The following is a 22,055-nucleotide window of genomic DNA, read 5'->3' on the forward strand; positions in this document are numbered from 1 at the left end:
CTCTTGTCTACTCTGTCTCTCAGATACTGCTACGTTTTCTTTCCAATGATGTTTCTGAACAATTTTCTTTTTGTTCCCTTTTGACACCGCGTTATCTAAAACAGCTTTAGGACTAGCCATTGTTTTCAAATATACTTAAACTTACAGTTTAAAATATAACGTAACCTCAATCACATTGTCAGAAATTCACCAAAACATAGTTGATTGGTACAAATAATATTTCTCAGCTGTACCAACACTCCACTAAAAAAAGTGTTGTACCAACGTAAAAACTGTAATATCGTAGAATAAATTGGTAGACTTGCAGAAAACAACATAAAGTGGTTAATTGGTAGAGTTACATACAAAGAGAGAAAGAGATAGAGGGAGAGAGAGAGTGAGAGAGAGAGAGAGAGACGAGAAGTTTAACATCGCTCCAAAACATTTGTACATATTCCAAGATTGCATATTACACAGTACTTTATAACATTGGTAAAATAACAGTTTAATCTTATTTTTTTATTAAATAAAATATTTTTATAATAAGAGAAGAAAAAATATACCAAGGAAAATCTTTGTTTTATTTATTACAACAAAACATAGAATCAGAATTTAAAAATTTATTTTGCACTTTTATAAGTAAATTTACATATTAATACATTATCCTTTCTAACAATATTTATAATGTTGGCACAACTCGTAAGGTGTATGTTTTTGTAGCTCTTCGTAGACTTTGTCAAAATTTGGAAGCACTTCCTTTTCACAAACTTCTTTCAACTGATCTGGCAAATCATGGCATATTCTATCAACATCCTTTTTAACCTCGTCCTGTAAAAAAAGAATACTTTAAAATAAATTATACTTAGCATTGATTATATTAGTAAAGAATTTCTGATCAAAAAATCGTACTTGACGGTATGACAAAGAACAGAAAAATTTTCTTTAAGATCATATTTAAAAATAGAAGAAGTAAAAGTATTAGTGTCTAGTAAAAAGTTGGTTTTAGTAGAATATTAATATTAAAGTAGAGTGTTTATAGTTTTACTGTTATTCGTAGACGTTAAATAAATTTAGTACTTGAGAACAGATGAGGCATTTTACTCAAGCTGTCAGTCGCGTTTATTGAGGACGCATTTCTTTTGTTGTGTGCACATAAAGTATTCCTTATTTAATTTGTATCTCACGTTAAAAAAACGATGACAGAAAATGAGTTAATTAAATTTCAGTGTAACTACTCTGTAGACTCTTTACCTTATCAATAAATAATTTTTTATTAAATATTATTTTACACAACTAAAACCCTCCTTTTACTACAACTATCGAGCAGATTATAAAGCTTTTTGTAGAATTGTCATTAATTTAATAGAGTCTTAGAACAAAAAATCCCAAAAATCACTAAATGAGGCATTTTTTTCCAAAAAAAATTGCAAATAATTCCAAAAGGAAGCATTTTTCGAAAAATTTCGAAGAAAAAAAGTATTTAATTGATGGATTCGACGGTTACTTGATGGAAATTCATTTTATGTAAAAATAAAACACTGAAAACTTTGTAAATAAATTTTGTAGAAGTTTTGAAAATAAAGTTTTCCGTGTTTTATTGTTACAAAAAGTATTTACTTTGATAAGATACGTCTTAAAAAATTTCACTCAAAGCGATTCGTAAAATTGTTTTTTTTTTTGTTATAATTTATTTGTTAGTAACAATTTCCGACCTGCTTGGAAAAATAAAAAAAAATACTTTTGAACGTAAAAAAAACTATAGAGAATCGAATAAAAAAGGTTTTATGCGTCTTTTTAGGGGTAAACTGATATCGACAAAATATTTGCTGCCTGATAATAAAAACTAAATTTAGATTAAACAAATTTATTTTTTACTTTTTTAAGCAGTTGTACATATTACATTTAGATTAATCTTCCTAACAATATTTATGACGTTGGCAAAGCTCTAGAGGTGTATGTTTTTGGAGCTCTTCATAGACTTCGTCAAGATATGGAAGAAATCCCTTTTCGCAATCTTCTTTCAAGTCACCTGGCAAATCATGGCATAATTTATCTACATCCTTTTTAACTTCGTCCTGTAAGAAAACGAATACTTTATATTAGAATATACGTTGCAGTGACTATAATAATAAAATAATTCTGATTAAAACTTCGTACTAGACGATGATTTGTTATAATTTTTTTGAAGCGGTGTATAACTTAAAGGAAAAAAAAACTTTTTTAGCACTATATTAAAAACAAAAGTATAAAAAATATTAGTGCCTGGTAAAATCGATACTCAGTAAGCAGAAAATTTGGTACGAACAGAGGAGATGAGACTATAATTAAAATTATTCAAGACAATATACTGTAAAAACTATTTGAATGATCAATCCTTAAACAAAATAATTAAAAATAAATAAATATAGAAAAGGATAATTTGAATATGAAATATTAAGCATAGGAAATTTTAATATTGTACAATAAATAAGCAAAATTGGTGTATCGGCAAATGAGCCATATCTCTCCAAGAAAAAAAAACGATTTGAATCAAGTTTACCAAACAAGACTAGACCAAGAAATTTTATTTGAGTCAAGGGGTAGCATGATAGCTAAATATGTTTTTTACTATTTGATGGAAAAGATTTAAAATAGGATATGTATGGTGCAACCAATGTTAAATGATAAAATGACTCACAATATCTTTGTAAATTAGTATCCATAGTTTCAAATAAAAACGATGGCAGAAAATTAATTAACTAAATAGTTTCTGTTTGATTATTCCGTAGATTTTTTTCACTTCATCAGATATTAATTAGGTATCAAAGCTTTTTTGATCCATTTTCTTCGAAAAACTAAAATAATATACAACTCTTTTACTACAACTATCGTGCGACTACTGTCTGCATCAATGCCTCATCTGGACGAGCTCAAAACGATAGAAATATTCTAAATACAATCATTATACTTACTAGTGGAACTTTTTCATCTACGTAGTCCTTGATTATAGATGCCAAGGTTATGCAAGCGTCGCACTTACGTCTGAAAAAAAAATATTTTTGTTTTATCCAGAACAAATTAATTTATTATTTATTGGAATGAATTTGTTTTATAATACAAATGTTATCGGGGTTATATTAATGTTGCGAGTAAGGTTTTTTTTATTTTTACGTAAAATATATAAATATCATTTAAATTATGTCCTTTATTCTTACTGTTCATCGATATGTTTACCCTTACATAATTCTACAGGGTTTTTCAAAAAAAGTACTTTATGATTTTCAAATCAAAATATTCCGAAAACGTTACACAGTATAGCGTTTTACCAAAAGTATTTTTGATGTAAAATTGTATGATTAATTTTTTAAGAGTAGAATTATTAATTAAAATTCCAAGTAAACTTAATACTTGGAATTTTAATCAATATATCTACTCTTAAAAACGTTATTTTAAATAATACTTGGTACGAACCGTGCATAGTGCCCTCTATGAGAGCCAAAAAACAAATTCGTGGGATGCATTAGCTTCTAAAACGCATTCGTATCAAATTTTTTTTCACTGTGGCCAGTAGTTTCAGCAAAATCGTAAAAAATGTATAATTTGTTTTTCTTTAACAACCCTTATCTTTAAAATGAATGGCGTTACAAAAATTTTTATTAAACAAACCCCAATAATTTTTTAGATTTTAATCTATCCTAGAGACAGTGTTACTTTTTTTTTGAAACACTCTGTATATCAACAAAATATGAATGTTTTTTTACTTTATTCTGCTTCATGTACAATTATATCACTAGCTCTAAAACTAAAATAATCTTCAAGTAAATTATTTGTCTTGTAAGTGCTGGAGAACCTGTATATTATGTATTATTATAAATTAATAGACTACTAACAATTAATTATGACAAAATATCAACATACAAAAAAGCACTTTAATTAGTTTACGCAAATTTAAAATAATATTACTTATTTAAAATTTCAAAAATTTGTAATTGTCTTCAAAATGACATTGAATGAGGGTTGAATTGAGTATAACACATTAAGTTGGCTTTCAGTCGCTTATAATAATAGTTATCGGTTAACCTTACTTGATCGTACAGACACTTTATTATTTTTATTTTTTGTTACTTACTCATCAGGTTCACCTGTAGGTTCAGGTTCAGGCTCATGGGTAGGCTCAGGCTCAGGTCCTTGAGCGTAAATGGTAAGAGCTACAAATAAATAATTGCTTTTACAATATACAAAAAATACATAAATATTTTTAATAAATTATCAACCTAAAGACATACTTTTTGTGTTTTTAAACATAATTAACTTATTTCTAATAACATTCTAAACAATGTTTTAAAAATCTTAATCACAAACTTTATATATAGGTAGGTACATTAAAAAAACATTGTGAAACATAATTAAATGTAAAAGATAGTCAGTTGGTATTTGTCATATTTTTCTGTTGTTATAAGAATTGTGTTTCGGACGCTTTTTAGTTAGTCGTTTTAGCAGCTCTTTAGTATCTATATTTGACCTTGAGATTAGGCTTAATAAACCAAATATATAACAAATTGTTTTAAAAGCACATACACTTCAAATGATAATAATAGAAAATATAAAATAACATAAATTTTTAAAGAAAGAGTAAAAAGTATCACTACTTACCAACGCAGCTCAAAAGTGCCAAGATCAAAATGGTTTTCATGATTGAGAATTATATTTTACAATAATAAATATGCACTGCAGGTTTCGCTTTATATACTTAAAGTCAAACACTTCATAAAAGAGCCACTTGAATTTTAATTATGTTTTGTATTTTGTTATTCACTATCAATTTAGATTTTCCACTTTGATTTAAATCAGTGATAATATTGATTGATTTAATGCATTTTTCTGAAAAATTCCAAAAATTCCGTTTATGTATTGACTTATTAAAAATATTTCAATAGATTTTACAATATTATAATATCAGTCGAGAAATTGAAGCAGAATTACTTGTTTATGCTATTAGGCATCTTCACTACGATAAGATTATTACCGGATTTTGACAATGTAATAGTTTTCTGGTTTTTTTGTTATTAGGTGACAAATTATAAAAAATATAAACGGTAGAGAAGACGGACAATAACATTTACCATGGAAAAGGAATATAATAATCCACTACCATTCCTGGATATTGTAATCTCTAAGAACGATACTGGATATGAGACTCAGGTGTATAGAAAACAAACACACATCAACAGATATTCAAATTTCAAATCAATGTAAATTATTCGTATTAAAAAGGGAATCATTAAATCCTAATATGTTAGAACCAAAATTACTTATTTTAACGAAAATTCGTTCTTGTAGGAAAAACATTTGTTAACATCTGTTTTATTTAAAAATGATTATCCTTTATCGTTTATAAATACGGAATTTTCAACAATCGATCGAATATAACAGAATAACTTAGAACGAGATTATACAGCAAACACAAGGAATAATACGAGAAGAATACAAATACCATACATAAAAGGGTTATCAGAAAAACTTAAAAGGATAGGAAATAAATTCAATATTTCAACAACATTCAAAACAACAAACGCATTGAGATTTATTTTGTCTAAAACCAAACCTAACAATGAACAAGAAAGGACAAAGAATTGCATTTATAAAATACCTTGTGAATGCGATCAGTGTTATTTAGGGAAAACATCAAGGCCATTAAATGTTAGAATAAGTGAACATTAATTTTATATTAAAAATAGAGAATTTGATAGATCTCAAATATGTAAACACGCATGGGATAATGAACATGGGGTTCCATGGAATGATTCAAATATAGTCCTAAAAGAAACGGATGCTAAAAAGAGAAAAATTAATACTTACCATGTCGGGATAGTATTATGAGGTTTTTTTTCCTTGCTTTTCCCTCATAATCTACTATGGAAACACTAGCAGGAGATTTTTACTGTCATCATGGCATATGTTTGTCTTTTTAAAGACGAATTACATGTTATGATTTTTTTTTTGATGGATATTCTCAAGTTAAAGTGGATTTCATGTAATCGAATGAACTATATTACAAGTAAAGTCGTCCCAGGAACGCAACTCAACAATATTAACAATATCATTTTAAAGTAGTCTACTTTAAAATGTATAATGTATGTCTGAATTGTCAATATAAATGAGTCAGATAAAATTAAATTGTGGCTTATTCTCATTTAAATAGTAATTACTTTGACATGTCACAAGAAAATAGCTTCAGAACAATAGTAATAGTTTTTCGTAAAGAATTTTTTTTATTTTCTCCTAAAATTCAGAACAAGTCTAGGCCCGTACCGTTTTTCATTATTGTATTAAATCTAATTTCTTGTGGCATCTTAATGCAATTACTATTTTTATTGGGAATAAGCCACAATTTAAGTTTAAAATAAGTTTTTTTTCGAGGTTTAAATTTTCACTTCGGAAATCAAACTTCGTTTCTTAAAATACAAAACAAAATGTTATTAGCAAAACAAAAATAATTTACATAACGCATGTCTCTAAAGTTTTCGGAACAAATAAATATCTTTTTTCTTATTTTAAATAAACTTTATTTTATTAACTAAGTACAGAAAATTAATTCTACATATTTAAGGTTTATAATGTATTTTATAGAACAGAAGGAGGTCCGTGATCTTCGATGGCACGTAAATTTGGTCTTTGGACTGTGTCTAGTCAATCTTACGAAATTTTGAAAAAATTGTTCGCCTTAGCTGATTTTCATTTTGGGATTCCCAGTCATCATTATACACCATTCGACTCAAGTCAGCTCAAAACTTTTCTATTGGCCTCGCCTGAGGCACATTTAAAGGGTTGTCGCGCTTGTGAACAAAATTTATATTTTGTGCACTTAACCAATCTGTCGTTCTCCTGGCGTAATGGCATGACGCTAGGTTGGGCCAACGTATGATTTTATCATTGGGGTGATGAGTATTTAAAAATTGAACAAGCTTTGTAAGACACCTGTCAACGTAATTGTCAGCATTAAGAGCTTCACCGCGAATACGCCCAACAAACGGCTGTGAAACACCAGCTTTTGAGATAGCACACCATACCAAAATTTTGTCGGTAATTTTCACTTTTTCCTTAAACGTAACTTTGTCCGGTGCATCTTGTACATTGCGTGTATAAATTCGTCGTTGCCCTTTATTTCGGAATTGGATAAAGTAAAATACTTTTTATTATCAATAATGAGAACTTTACCAGGAAAATAAATACGTCTCAATGCACGGCAACATCTAGGAATTTTTTCTAACTGGGCTGGTGTGTACTTGGGAGCTTCTCTTCTTTTGTATCGTTTTAAATTATTTTTAAATTAATAGAGAAGACCTTTTACAAAATGTGTCCTTTTTTTATTTTCAAACGAAGATTACAAAATATTAAAACAAGTTTACATAAGCACTTCTTTTGGAGAACACATTTGACAGATTAAAACGCCTTCTGTAGAAGCGAGGCCTATATCATCAGCACTACTCTTATTGTCCTTTTTAGCGAGTGTGCTTTCTTGAAATAAAACTTTGTTGAAGTTTCTACTTTCTTTTCTTAAGTAATAAAACAAATCTCTTACGCCTTTTATTTTGGACTGATTATTATAAACCCGAGACAAAGATAAACGAGTAAGGTTAAATGGCAACGTTGTTGCTTCTTTAAAAGGATAATTTCTGTTCCGAGGCATATTCCTGTTCCTGTTTCTATGAGCTGTATGATTTGAAGTCTATCAGTAGGGTGCTAACCTGGCTATAGACCCCCTCCACCTTTATCCGAACTTGGGAACAGCAACAGTTCTGTTGTGCTACTCGATCCACCCAACAAAACTGCAGGCGGAGGTATAGAGGTATTAATCCGCCAATAAACAAGCAGAATTGCTTATAAAGAGAAAGAAGAAGAACAAGGTTTATACTTCAGCACGCGATACTGTTGTATTTTAAACTCACAATCTTTATTCACAGGCTTCTTTAAAAAATAATGAAGAAGGGCTGCATCTCAGTCATATATTACAAAGGAGTTATGTTTGAGGTAGACAGGAGAAGAAGTTTGTCTGCACTGTACCATTTTTTCTATGTAGACTTTGGGTTCCTCGACATCTTGATCTCTTTTTAAGGCCTGTCTTCTAACCCAAAAATTTCTGTCATACTGTCTAAAGGAGTATCCACGAACAGGATAAATATGTGTTACTTCGACTCTGTAACAAAACCGTAACAAAGTCTGATTTTTATTTTGTCCTCCAGCTGCATGTGATAGAAGAACAATATGCTTGGTATTAGGATAATCTGCTAAATAAATGTGAATACAGTCACATATGAATGAAGCAACACTACCTACTCCCTTTTTACATTAGGACTCTATGAAAGAATATACATATGACGATACATCATTATGAACGTGTATATTGAATACGTACATCCATAAAAGTCTATTATAGAACTATTCTGCTATACCGAGCTTTGTAAAAGGTATATTTTGTGCGTAATCAAATTTCAGGACAAGAATGACACTCTCATCTGTTGCCTTTCTCAGGTAATCATTTGTTAGCTTGGAATGTGCCTCGAGTCTCTTTTTATGGAGATTGTAATCAACACGGAATTTATCATTCTGGTTCTTTTCTAGTTTGATTTCACACTTACAACAGTAATAGCATTTGTCTTATTCGTTGGTTTTTTGAACTTAAAATTAGTTTCTCTGAAAAATTTGAAATAGGTCTTGTATTTCATGGTAAGATTATTCCTAGTAGTGTCTTAAAACAACTTTTAAAACTGCTCAAAAATATTCTTTATTGTTAGGTCTGGATTGTCGAAGTACAATCTGTTTGTTTTTTCAGGTATGTTTTCAGTGACTTGGTTTATTTAGAATAGATTTTAAATGTTTTAAAGCCATAGAATAAACATCGTCTGAAATATTCATTTGTATTCCATGTTTTCCACGTTTATCAGTAAGTGGAATTTTCTTGGCAATGTTTTTCCGTAATATTCTTACACGCTTTACTCCTACTTAATATAAGTTAACAAAAAAGGAAGGACACACGGGTATATTACAACCTGAAGTTTTAATCTTGTACTTTCAGTAATACTGTCTGTGGATTTTGAGATTTTATACCTGTCTCTACCTTTCTGGAGGCTCTCTTAATGCCATGCAACCTAATAAAAAATTGTCTTGTTCTCTTTTTTTACCATTATTATAAAAAAAATACAAATAAACGCTTATGATCTTACGATGTCATTTTTGCAAAACATTTTTTTACATAACACTTACAGATAACAGAAAATACCCTACTCTATACAGTTCTTCCAGTAAATTTGGACACATCCTCTTGTCTACTTTGTCTCTTAGATATTGCTACGTTTTCTTTCCAATGATGTTTCTGAACAATTTTCTTTTTGGTCCCTTTTGACACCGCGTTATCTAAAATAGCTATACGACTAGCCATTGCTTTAAAATATACTAGACTTACAGTTTAAAATATAACGTAACCTCAATCATATTGTCAGAAATTCACCAAATCATAGTTGATTGGTACAAATCTTTCTCAGCTGTGCCAACACTTCACTAAAAAAAGTGTTGTACCAACGTAAAAAACCGTAATATCGTAGAAAAAAATTGGTAGACTTGCAGAAAACAACATAAAGTGGTTAATTCGTAGAGTTACACACAAAGAGAGAAAGAGATAGAGAGAGAGAGAGAGAGAGAGAGAGTGAGAGAGAGAGAGAGAGAGACGAGAAGTTTAACATCGATCCAAAACATTTGTACATATTCCAAGAAATTGCATATTACGCAGTACTCTCTAACATTGGTAAAATAACAGTTTAATCCTATTTTGAATATTTTTATAATAAGAGAAGAAAAAATTTACCGAGAAAAATCCTTGTGGTCTTAATTACAACAAAACATAGTTTTAGAATTTAAAAATTTATTTTGTACTTTTATAAGAAAATTTACATATTAATACATTATTCTTTCTAACAATATTTATAATGTTGACACAACTCGTAAGGTGTATGTTTTTGTAGCTCTTCATAGACTTTGTCAAGATTTGGAAGCAATTCCTTTTCACAAACTTCTTTCAACTGATCTGGCAAATCATGGCATATTCTATTAACATCCTTTTTAACCTCGTCCTGTAAAAAAAGAATACTTTAAAATAAATTATACTTAGCATTGATTATATTAGTAAAGAATTTCTGATCAAAAAATCGTACTTGACGGTATGACAAAGAACAGAAAAATTTTCTTTAAAATCATATTTAAAAATAGAAGAAGTAAAAGTATTAGTGTCTAGTAAAAAGTAGGTTTTAGTAGAATATTAATATTAAAGTAGAGTGATTATGGTTTTACTGTTATTCGTAGACGTCTAATAAATTTAGTACTTGAGAAGAGATGAGGCATTTTACTCAAGCTTCCAGTCGCGTTTATTGAGGACGCATTTCTTTTGTTGTGTGCAGATAAAGTATTCCTTACTTAATCTGTATCCCACGTTAAAAAAACGATGGCAGAAAATTAGTAAATTAAATTATAGTTTAAGTACTCTGTCGATTCTTCACCTTATCAATAAATAATTTTGTATTAAACATTTTTTTTGCACAACTTAAATCCTCCTTTTACTACAACTATCGAGCAACTACTTGCCGCAGCAATGCCGTGCACAAAACGCTCGTAAATTGAGCAATTGCATGCGATCCACGCGCGAATAGGTAATCGCGAGGATCCATACGTATGGAAGGTACAGATCATAATGTATTCTTTCAACCGCGCGATTTCTGTAGGGCATAGAATGCCTCATCTGGGTAAGCTCATAACAAAAAAAAATATTTTAAATAATATTAACCTTCCGCTACCGGAGGGGGGTACAGATTGTACCCCAAATCCGATTTTTCATGAATAATTTTTAAAAATGTTGGAATTTTGTTTAACTGTTCTAGTTACTTCTTTATTGGGATGTGTAAAAGCATATCCAACCATTTGTTTTGAATTAGACATATTTTTACCTATGAAAAGTGCAGCACTGTGCTTGGGGTACAAGTTGTACCCCCTCCGTCAACCGCCGTACAGTTCATTGCGGTCGACGCCACTGACTAAACCAGACGTTTTGCGCAAGGCACCAAACCTGTTGTTTGCAATAACACACAAATCAGTTCTGTGGATGACTTAGTGCTAACATACCGTTTTAGTTTATCCATTTGTGATTACACGATTTACCGATATGTCGAAAAAAATAAAGTTAGACCTTCGGAAAGAACAGGATCGTGAAACTGCAGTGCAGTGGTTAGAGGAAAGTGATGATGATTACCTTTCTGAAAGAGATAGTTTATCGGATGATTCAGAATTAGATGATAATTTTGAAGTAGCGGAATATGAGCCTGAAATTCTGCAGGTAATTTTTATTTTTGTTTTATGTACGATATTTCTATCTTGAGTTTATTATATTTTAGCCATCTGAGAGCGACAGTAATGATTCTGATAAACCAGTTTTGGGGGCAGTAGATTCCACATTTATTTCCAAGAATGGTACAGTTTGGAAAACTTGCTCGAAAAACCAGGGCTTACAGAAAAATCTAAAAATGTCGCTAAAATTAGTGATTGCTTCAAATTATTTGTAGATGAGAAAATTGTAGAGACCATCGTCAAATGTACAAACCAGAAAGCGGAGAAATACTTTCAGGATTGGAATGGGAAAAATCCTAATAAAACAAGAACCTGGTTGCCCACTGATTCAGTGGAAATTTATGCGGTCTTGGGACTCTTGATTACGGCGGGTGCGCTAAAAGCCATTAGGGAATCAGTGCACTTTTTGTGGTGTCGAAACCCTTTGTACAGTCGATATATTTTTCCGGCTGCCATGTCACGCGACCGATTTCTAGATTTATGTAATTTCACTTATGCGATTCGATGATTTGAACACTAGAGAAGAACGTAGAAGTTCTGACAAACTAGCAGCTTTTAGGGAAGTGTTTACAAAGTTTGTAGAACACTGTAAAGAAAGTCTTAAGTGCCACTCTCATCTAACTGTTGATGAACAACTTGTAAGTTTTAGAGGTAAGTGTCCATTTAGAGTCTACATTAAATCAAAACCAGCCAAGTATGGCATCAAAATATGGGCTCTAGTTGATGCAACAATCACCTATGCTGCTAACCTTCAGATTTATACTGGAAAAGATGGTAACAAACCAGAAAAAGACCAGGGCAAAAGAGTAGTACTTGATTTGGTCTCATTTCCAAAAACTGGTTATGGCATCACTACTGATAATTTATTTACCAGTGTTCCCTTGGCAAAACAACTCCTAGATCGACAAATAACATTATGTGGAACACTTCGAAAAAACAAGCAGGATATCCCTCCAGCCCTACTACCCAATATTTCTAGACAAGAAAAGTCCTCAGTTTTTGCTTTCACTGAGAAAATAACACTGGCGTCTTACGTTCCTAAAAAGAATAAAGCAGTAATTTTATTGAGTACAGAACATAACGACGATAAAATTAGCGGAGACGAGACGGACTATAAGCCAGACATAATCTTGCATTACAATTCTACAAAAGGTGCCTTAGATACTATGGATAAGATGGTAAATGAATATTCTTGTAAAAGAGCCTCTAAGAGATGGCCATTTGTTTTGTTTCAAAATCTTCTAGACACTGCAGGTCTGAATGCATACGTACTGTGGACGACAAAGAATTCCAATCGTGCGTATGAAGCTTCTCACAGACGCAGAGAATTTTTACTAAACCTGGGTCAAGATCTTATAAAGCCCCATGTCGATAGGCGACTTCAAAGTCCACAAAAATTCAATAAGCGAATTATAGACGCGATGTACGAATTATGCCCACCGCCACCAAGGGAGAATCGCGAAAACGACGCCACCATCTTGAAATCCTCAGGGCGATGTTTACTTTGTCCACGCAAGAAGGACCGCAAAAGCAGAAAAATGTGCAATTCTTGTAAATTCTTTGTTTGTTCTGAACATCAAACAACCACAATAATTCAAACAATAATATGTACAAAATGTAAAGCTAATCAAAAAAACGATAATTAATTTTTTCAAGACACCATATATATTTTTATTGTTACTTATATTCAATAAAAAATACTTGCATTTGTTTTAATTAGGTTTTAACTAAATTTATTGCATTATGTTAATATTTAATCTATAAAAATGCATGGGGTACATAATGTACCCCCTCCGTTAACTACAAAACAACTTGACCCTTCGGTAGCGAAAGGTTAATATACTTATACAACTTACCAGTGGAACTTTCTCGTCAATGTAGTCTCTGATTATAGATGTCAATGTTACGCAAGTGTCGCACTTTTGTCTGAAAAAAAAAAAACATTTTGTTTTATCCGGACCAAATAAATTTATTATTTATTAGACTATTTCTTTTAATATACTAATTTTATCCAGGCTATTTTAATGTCACGTATAAGAGTTTGTAGTTTTATTTTTATATAAAATAAAAAAATAACACTTAAGAGCGTAGGCGCAAAATTTCGGGCCAATGCTTTTTAAATGCATTCATTTTTTTCGAATCCTGAGAAAACTAACAAATATTTTTGAAAAATTTTGCAGAATAAAAGATTACATTATTACCGAAGACCAAATGTCCCTTAGAATAAACAAAAAGTTTTTCTGAATGAGATATTTGAAATTAAAAATCACACTAAATTTTCTCTTCTTCTTCACCCCTGTAACTTATTAAAATAAACATTATAGAAGTTTTCAGGAACTTTCGACCCCCAGTAATAATGTTTTCTTTCATTCTGCGTTTAAATTTTCTAAAAATAGTTTTCTCAGGATTCGAAAAAAATGAATATATTTAAAAAGTATTAGCCCGGAATTTTGCGCCTACGCTCTTAAGTTATGTGCCTTACTCTCACTCTTCATCAATCTGTTTAGCATGAATGCATATCGAAAAGAAATAAATTGTTTTTTAGTTTATTTTGCTTCATGTACAATTATATTCTTAGCTTTAAAACTAGGATCAACTCCAAAAAAAGTCTTCGAAGAATTGGAGATTCGGTATATGTTGAAAATGTTATAAATTAATAAAGTACTTCTTAAAAATTATGACAAAATTTTAAAATAAAACGAAGACACTTTAAAATTAGTTAGTAGTGGCACATGTGAAATAATAATAAATGAAATTAATTATTTAAAAATAAAAATAAAATATTTTTGATAACTGTATTGTACTGATTAATAATAATTATCTAATTGTACTGATTTATCAATTAGATTATTTTTATTATTAATAAATAATATGTTTAATAAAAGCGTAAATAGAAGGCCTAATTATTAAACTGTCTGTAGAAAATACAAAAAACAAAATCTTTTTTTAATTTTTTTGTGGTAAATTAGTGTTAAATTGAATATAAAAACTTAAAGTTTAATTTCAATTGCTCATAATACCTTTAACTTTACTTAACTCGAATGTACAGGTACTTTAGTAATTTTATTCGTTTTTACTTACTCATCAGGCTCACCAGTAGGCTCAGGTTCAGGTCCTTCGGTACGCTCAGGACCTTGAGCGTAAATAGCAACAGCTAAAAATAAATATTTATTTTTACAATATGAAGATAAAACTATTAAATTAAAAACATAGTTGTTGTGTGTTTAAAGATATGTAGGTAAATTATATCTTATAATATTTTTTACATGGATACATGGATTGACTACTTGAAAAAGTTATATTTAGAGAAAAAACAAACGACTCTAGAACCAAAAACACCAAAAATTACCACAAATAAAGAACTTAATATAAATATAAAGAGAATTCTTAAAATACTTAAAAAGCTAAAGTATAGAAAGGCAGTAAGTAAAGACGGGATACCAAATGAATTACTGAATATTTTGGAGCAGCCATGACAGAAGAATTAACAACATTGATTAATAAAATTAAAAAAAGTAATCAAATATCGGAAGAATGGAAAACGAGCGAACTCGTTAGTAAACTAGTAACTTGTAAAATTTTAGTTGTAAGTTATAGGATAGTATTTAACAAGTTTATACCTCTGTAGGTTTCTGGCTGTTTTTATCTCCTCTTTTCAGTAGTAGCTTGGGGGATTAGTTTAGCAGATGAATTAGAGGGTTTTAGTACTGGAAGTACTACTTGATTGTGTGAAGTGGGAAGTTCTCTGGACAGTTCTTCATGGGATGGGAGTTCCAGATCATTTGGCAATATTAATTAAAAACTTATACGAAGATAACTCAGTTAAAATAAGAATTGAAAACCAGCAATTTGATACCTTCAAAACCAGCAGAGGTATACGACAAGGGTGCATACTATCTCCAGACCTGTTCAATTTATATGGAAAATACATAATGAGGAACGCACTCGATGGATGGAGAGGCGGCATCTCCATTGCAGGAAAAAAGATCTCAAACTTAAGATTCGCAGACGATACAACACTGATAGCAACATCTGAAGAGGAGATGTCGAGACTGATAAAGAAATTAGAAACCGAAAGCAACAAGTGTGGGCTCAAGATTAATAATCAGAAAACAAAAATCATGATTGTGGACCACGCGAATATCCTCCAAACAACAGGCGCCCTAAATCAATTCGAGAAAGTAGACGAGTTCACGTATCTAGGATCTTCCTTAAGCAATGCAGCCTCCTCCCATACGGAAATTCGCAGAAGAATAGGGATGGCCAAGAACGCGATGAGTCGACTGTCAAAAATATGGAAGGACCGCTCTTTATCCAAAAAACTCAAAATGAGACTGGTACGGACACTCATTTTTTCAATCTTCAGTTACGGTGCCGAAACATGGACAATAAAATCAGAGGATAGGAAAAGGATTGACGCATTCGAAATGTGGTGCTGGAGACGAATGCTACGCGTCTCGTGGACGGAGCACAGATCCAATCAGTCGATTCTCGAAGAGCTAAACATTCAGACCAGACTCTCCTCTCAGTGTCTTGCAAATGTTTTAAAGTTTTTTGGCCACATTGCGAGAAGAGACAATGACAACTTAGAAAGACTAATTGTATGCGGAAACGTAGAAGGACGTAGAGGCAGAGGACGCTCACCTATCCGATGGTCAGATCAAGTACAGAAAGCCACTGGAGAGACGTTTTCCGAGTCCATAAGAGCAGCCCAAAATCGCAAGAGATGGAGAGAATTGACAGCCCGCATTGTAGGAAATCACAATCCTCAGCAATGAGGAAACGACAAGAGAGACAGAGTACTGGAAGAAAGCAAATAAACTAACAGGATTTACAGAACATAAGCTAAGAGATTAAAAAAAGGTAAAGATATTAGAAGAAAATGTAACCTAAAGTGGATAAACGGATAGACACTAAATCGAAAAAAGGAATGTAATAACCACATAAACAAAATGGCGTAGACCCGTGTCGTCAAAATGGCAGGAGATAAATTATCAAACGACAGAAAAAGTATGGGACGATTAAATCACCAATGAACAAGCAGAATTGCTCGTTAAGAGGCAGAATAAAAAGAAAAAGAATTTTCTTGACAACTAAATCTGAATCCAAAATTTGGAAACTACATTAAAAAGAACAAAAATTGTGATAAATAAGTAAACTCACTTGAAATTAATTTTAAATCTCTAGAATTACAAAAGTTTATATTCCGTTTGGTAAGTTATTTCTACTTAGGTTCTTTATATGCACTATCAATAGCAATGATATTTAATCAATATCTTCTGGTTTATATATATTTTTGCTTAGCATTACTTTGAACTCTCCAACTTAGACAAAGGCAATTGATTATGGGGACCATACAAATCGTGGATTACCTTCCGAAAGTGTAACAATACTATTGTTTAGGAAAATTAAAACAAAATTAATTGTATCTTTTACAAAACAAGAGTTGGATTGCTTTATGTTGTCCATAATTTTCATTTTATTACAATTTTTTTTTTGGACTCATCTTATTAAGGCGTTTTAACTACTATCTAATTATATTAATGTTAAATTTTATCACTATAAGATTTAGCTTTATATACAAAGTATAATGTATTAATTTATTTAAAAAACACATATATTATAAATAATACTAACGAAAAGTATATAAAGTTAGAATATATTTTTAAATATCAATAAAAAATATCACTACTTACCAACGCAGCTGAAAAGTGCCAAAATCAATATGGTTTTCATGTTGGAGAATTATATTTTACAATAATAAATATGCACTGCAGGTTTCGCTTTTTATACCAAAAGTCAAACACTTAAAAAAGATCCACTTGAATTTAAATATTATTTTTTACTCACTATCATTCTAGATTTTTTACTTTTATTTAGAACAGCGATAACATTCATTGATTAAATGTTTTTATATAAAAAAATTATCTAGAAAACTTTAAAATATTGATTTATAAAATATTCCAATGAAGTTCCAGATTCCTTAGTCAAAGTGAGCGCTAAAACTGGACAGCATATAAAGTAGGAACTGAAGAATATTTAATAAAATCTAAGAGTAACTTTAAGGAAAAATTGGAATTGCATTGGAAAAAATATTGTTCTAATAGCCTCATCCGATACGCACTGTTAGAACTACATCCAAGTGTTCCGACAAAGTTGTGGCATCAAGATGATTCTATAAGACATGATGTTGTGACGATTGTAGGCTGAAATTCTGACACAAATAAAATCGGTGTAGTCAATACCAAAATTGTGAAACCTGCAATGTGGTTAGACAACTTAGATCACATGTTTAATACTTGTAGTAAATTTAAAATACAAAGACAGGAACTTATTAATGGTTTATGATTTCAAAAGTTATACCTTTCTTTCAACCTGCTTTATTTGCTATCATTAACTTCTTTACTTTACATTGTTAACGTTAATAAAATGTTTAACTTAACCCATTACCGAGGATCGTCATTTTTTTCCAATATTCCCAACAATCATTCTCCATTGGTCTCTATCTTCAACTGCTCTTAGAGCTTTGCAGAATGAGTTTCCAGCCGAATTCTTCTTTTTCTTCTTCCTACTTTATAAATAGGCTTAATGCCTGTTTTACTTCGGTTTTTAGCCTCAATTGATGTTTTCTGACCATCTTTTCCTCGGTCGTCCCAATGATCTTCTTCCATTTGGCGACTTGTCTCTTGCTATTCGTACTATTCTATTTTTTGTCATTCTTTCGGTGTGTTGATTCCATTCCACTTTTCTTCTTTTGGTCCACGCGTTTATTTCCTTTATACCATATCTCGCTCGTATTTCCTCACTTCTTACTCTATCTCTTAGAGTTTGGTTTGTTATTTTTCGTAAGACTTTCATTTCTGTTGTTTCCAGTAGTCTTTGTGTTTTCGCCGTATCTGCTCTTGTTTCCGCTTTGTACGTCATTATCGGTCTTATTGTTGATTTGTATATCCTGGTTTTCGTTTTCGTTGTGAGGTATTTGTTTCTCCAGATTGTTATGTTGAGACATCCTGCTGCTCTGTTTGTCATGTTCACTTGTTTTGGTACTTCTTTTTCCACTTTTCCGTAGCTTAACAGTTTTATTCCCAAGTATTCAGTTTCCATCACTTGTTCTATTATTTTGTTATTTACGACTAGTTTACATCGTCTTTGTTCCGCTGATATCACTATCGCTTTAGTTTTCTCTGTTGAGATCTCCATGATGTATATGAGCGCCGTATCTTCGAATTCTTTAATTATTCTTTGTAGGTCATCTTCATTTTCGGCTGTTATTATGGCATCGTCGGCGTAGCATATTATCCTTATTTCCTTTTCCCGTATTTTATATCTTCTTCTTTTTTATCTTTCTTTACGATTTCATCTATTATCAGATTAAATATAAATGGGCTCAGCGAATCTTCTTGTCTAATCTTCAACGCCAAACACACAGCATGGAGATGTATGACGGACACAGCACCAGGAACAACTCTACTAAGATACTGTGAAGACAAAGATAAGATGTTGTTCGCTCCAGACGAACCAACAAGGATCAGCCCAATAAGAGGACACAACAATTCAACACTGGATCTTTTCATCACCAAAGATGTAATATTAGAAGACGTCAGGGCCTACTTCGAATGCAGTTCGGACAACAAACCAGTAATAGGAAGGATGAGATCGAGAGTCGACTTTCCAAGGATAGAACCAGTGGAAAGATGGAGATAATAAGATGCTAACTGGCCTAACTACAGAAGACAGCTAAACCAAATGAAAATGAAGAGAGAGTTCCAATCAGCAGAAGAAGTAAAGGAAAAAATCGAAGAAATCACAAGAAGAATTCAACGTGCCATGGAAGCCAACATTCCAAAATCCATGACGAACAACAGAGAACTGGTCATCCCAACAGAACTACAGGACATCATCAAGGACACAAACAAGGCCAGAAGAGCATTCCAAAGGACTAGAAGACAGGAATTCAAAGATTACAAAGACATCCTATCTGAAGAAATAAGAGTAAGACTGAGAAGTCTCACTGAAAACCAGTGGAACAACAACATCAGAAGAGCTGAAGAAAACCATGGAAATGTTTGGAAAATGCTGAAGGCAAAAAGAAGAGGAAAACAAAAGATGCCACAAATCATAGACAACGAGGGAACACACTACGACACCCAAGGAAAAGTAGACGCAATATCAAGGAAGATGGCAGCCACACACAGACAAAACCAGGATATGTCGGATGCAAGAACAAGGAGGCAAGTCGAACAAGAATACAACAGGATCAGAAGAAGGAACGAGTTCCAAATAGACGAGGAAGACCATACCACCCCAAGCGAAGTTGCGAAAATCATCAGGAAGCTAAAAGGAAGCAGAGCACCAGGACAAGAAGGAATCCACAACATCATCCTCAAGGAACTTCCGAAGAAGATCATAGTACAGCTGTACTATATCTTCAAATACTGCTTGAAAAAAGGACATTTTTCGAACAACTGGAAACACGCCAAGATCATACCTCTTCTGAAGCCAAGGAAAGATGGAAGAAGACCAGAAAGCTACAGGCCCATATCACTCCTGGAAACGATGGGAAAAATTGTAGAAAAAATCATCTACAACAGACTGGTGAAGCACACAGAAAGAAGAAGAATTATCCAAGAAGACCAGTTCGGTTTCAGAAAAGGAAGAAACTGCGAACTTCAACTAGCAAGGATTATCAGCGACACGAAGATAAAATTCAACAGGAAACAGAAGACAGGATTAGCCATACTGGACATAGAGAAAGCATACGACACGGTTTGGAAGAAGGCACTAATCTTCAAGATGGACAAGGCTACACTTCCACACTACCTCATTAACATCTGCGACATGTATCTATCCAATAGAACATTCCAAGTTTCAGCTGATCAAAAGATGTCGACGATCCAAAAAATCCAGGAAGGAATGCCTCAGGGCAGCATCTTATCACCCATATTATATAACATTTTTGTTTCAGACCTCCAAACAGATCCAAGGACTTCTACAGCCCTGTATGCAGACTACACAGCAGTGTATGTCTGCATACAGGAAACGACGAAGGAAGAATCATAGATGACATGGATAACCACCTGGAAAAAATCACGGACTACACCGAAAAATGGAAAATCAAGATCAACGCCGAAAAGACGCAGTTCATTATATTCAGCCAGGACAAACGACCACCACGGAACGAGATCACAGTAGGAGGCAACAGAATTCAGGAATCAGAGACGGTCAAATACCTAGGAGTCCACCTCGACAGAAGACTCAACTTCCGGGTGCATACACAAAAAACAAAGGTAAAAGCTAATACAGCTAAAAAACTAATACTTCCTTTCATTTTTAGGTCCAGTCCACTTTCGAAGGCGAAGAAAATTCAGCTCTACCAAGCATATGTTAGGTCGGTGATTCTGTATGCAGTACCAGTGTGGAGCTCCATTGCGGAATCACACTGGAAAAAGTTAGAAGCAACTGAGACATCATGTTACCGAATCATCGACGGAGCATCATGGGAGGATAGAGTTACCAACGCGACGATTAGGAACATATTAGGATACACGACACTAAGGAAGGTGGCCGAGAACAGAACCAGGTGGTTCTTCAACCAGGCCACACGAAGACTACGTAAGACCAGGGATATCCTCGAGAAGAACAGGATCCAGAGGATATTTAGATCCACCCATAGACTGATCGACCACCTGATCAGGGTCTAGAAAACCAGGCATGCAGAGAAGTAGGTACGTTTGCCGATACAAGTACCTACAGAAGCAAACGAGGACACCACCAAGGAAAATCCAGGAGCCGAGAGGAAGAAACAACAAACGCTGGCGGTGCAAAAGCGGTACGCCGAAGAAAGAAGGCAAAAATTTTTAAGTTTGACATGTAAATATATTTTGTAAGGCAATAAACGTTTTTATTTTTATTTTAATTTTTATTTTTTATTTTATATCTTGTCTAATGCCAGTTTCATATTTGATTGGTTTCGATAGTTTTCCTTTACATCTTACCATAGCTCTGCTATCTTTATATATAGCTAAATTCTTAATTTGGTCAAACCATCTAGTTGATGATCGTCCTTAATATCTCTCCGAAACGTTTCCAGAAACAATTAATCACTCCAAACTATCGTCACTTCTGCGAACCACGTGACCAAAAAATTGCAGAATACGTTGCACACATACTGTGGACAGCCTTTTTTGAATCTCAAATTGGCTTAAAATAAAAACGTTTGTACTATGAACTGTCCAAGATATGCGTAGTATTTTTATTCAACGCCACATCTTAAAGGCATCAATTTTTCGCGCTCGCGTCCGAGAAGAGTTTGGACTCTGCCCGTATAGAAATATTGTTAACACAAGGGCATTCATAAGTCTCATCTTAATATTCTGAAATATAGCTCTGTCTTTCCAAACTTATAGGATTAAAGGCGACTTATAGCATTTTTTGCCATACCAATACGTCTCCGGACTTGTTGCTTCACAGTTACTATCGTTAGTTATACTAGACCCGAGATGGAAAAAACTGTCCACTATCTGGTATTCCTGTAACATGTTAGTCAGTTGAATAGTGTGGAATCTGTCGATCACCATTATGTTTGTCTTAGCTTTATTAATTTTCAAACCAACTTTATTGCTTTAGTACTCAACTCTTCGTAGGAGAGTTAAACATTTCTGGCTCTTACTCTAAAACTTAAGTGTGGGAGTTAAATTCGTTACCCC

The 22,055-nt window shown here is 32.4% G+C and overlaps 2 protein-coding genes across 3 annotated transcripts; both read right to left on the reverse strand.

Annotated features, from left to right (window-relative positions):
- Positions 1-584: 584 nt before the first annotated feature.
- LOC140438081 (uncharacterized) lies at positions 585-17,142 on the reverse strand. 2 transcript variants are annotated; one of them, XM_072527794.1, is made up of 4 exons: positions 17,046-17,142; positions 14,431-14,503; positions 13,206-13,275; positions 585-807 (listed from the first exon to the last, which is right to left on the reverse strand). In XM_072527794.1, exons 1-4 carry the CDS (start codon positions 17,083-17,085, stop codon positions 649-651), a joined length of 342 nt encoding a protein of 113 aa, XP_072383895.1. In that variant the 5' UTR covers positions 17,086-17,142; the 3' UTR covers positions 585-648. The 2 variants fall into 2 exon arrangements, with proteins under 2 accessions (XP_072383895.1, XP_072383894.1); XM_072527793.1 differs by lacking the exon at positions 585-807 and adding an exon at positions 9,861-10,085.
- Positions 1,828-4,686, reverse strand: LOC140438080 (uncharacterized). Its single transcript, XM_072527792.1, has 4 exons — positions 4,612-4,686; positions 4,088-4,166; positions 2,931-3,000; positions 1,828-2,054 (listed from the first exon to the last, which is right to left on the reverse strand). The coding sequence occupies exons 1-4, from the start codon at positions 4,649-4,651 to the stop codon at positions 1,896-1,898; spliced, it is 348 nt and encodes a 115-aa protein (XP_072383893.1). The 5' UTR covers positions 4,652-4,686; the 3' UTR covers positions 1,828-1,895.
- Positions 17,143-22,055: the final 4,913 nt, after the last annotated feature.

This window comes from Diabrotica undecimpunctata, chromosome 4, assembly GCF_040954645.1.
Source record: "Diabrotica undecimpunctata isolate CICGRU chromosome 4, icDiaUnde3, whole genome shotgun sequence".
Classification (NCBI taxonomy): Eukaryota; Metazoa; Arthropoda; class Insecta; order Coleoptera; family Chrysomelidae; genus Diabrotica; species Diabrotica undecimpunctata.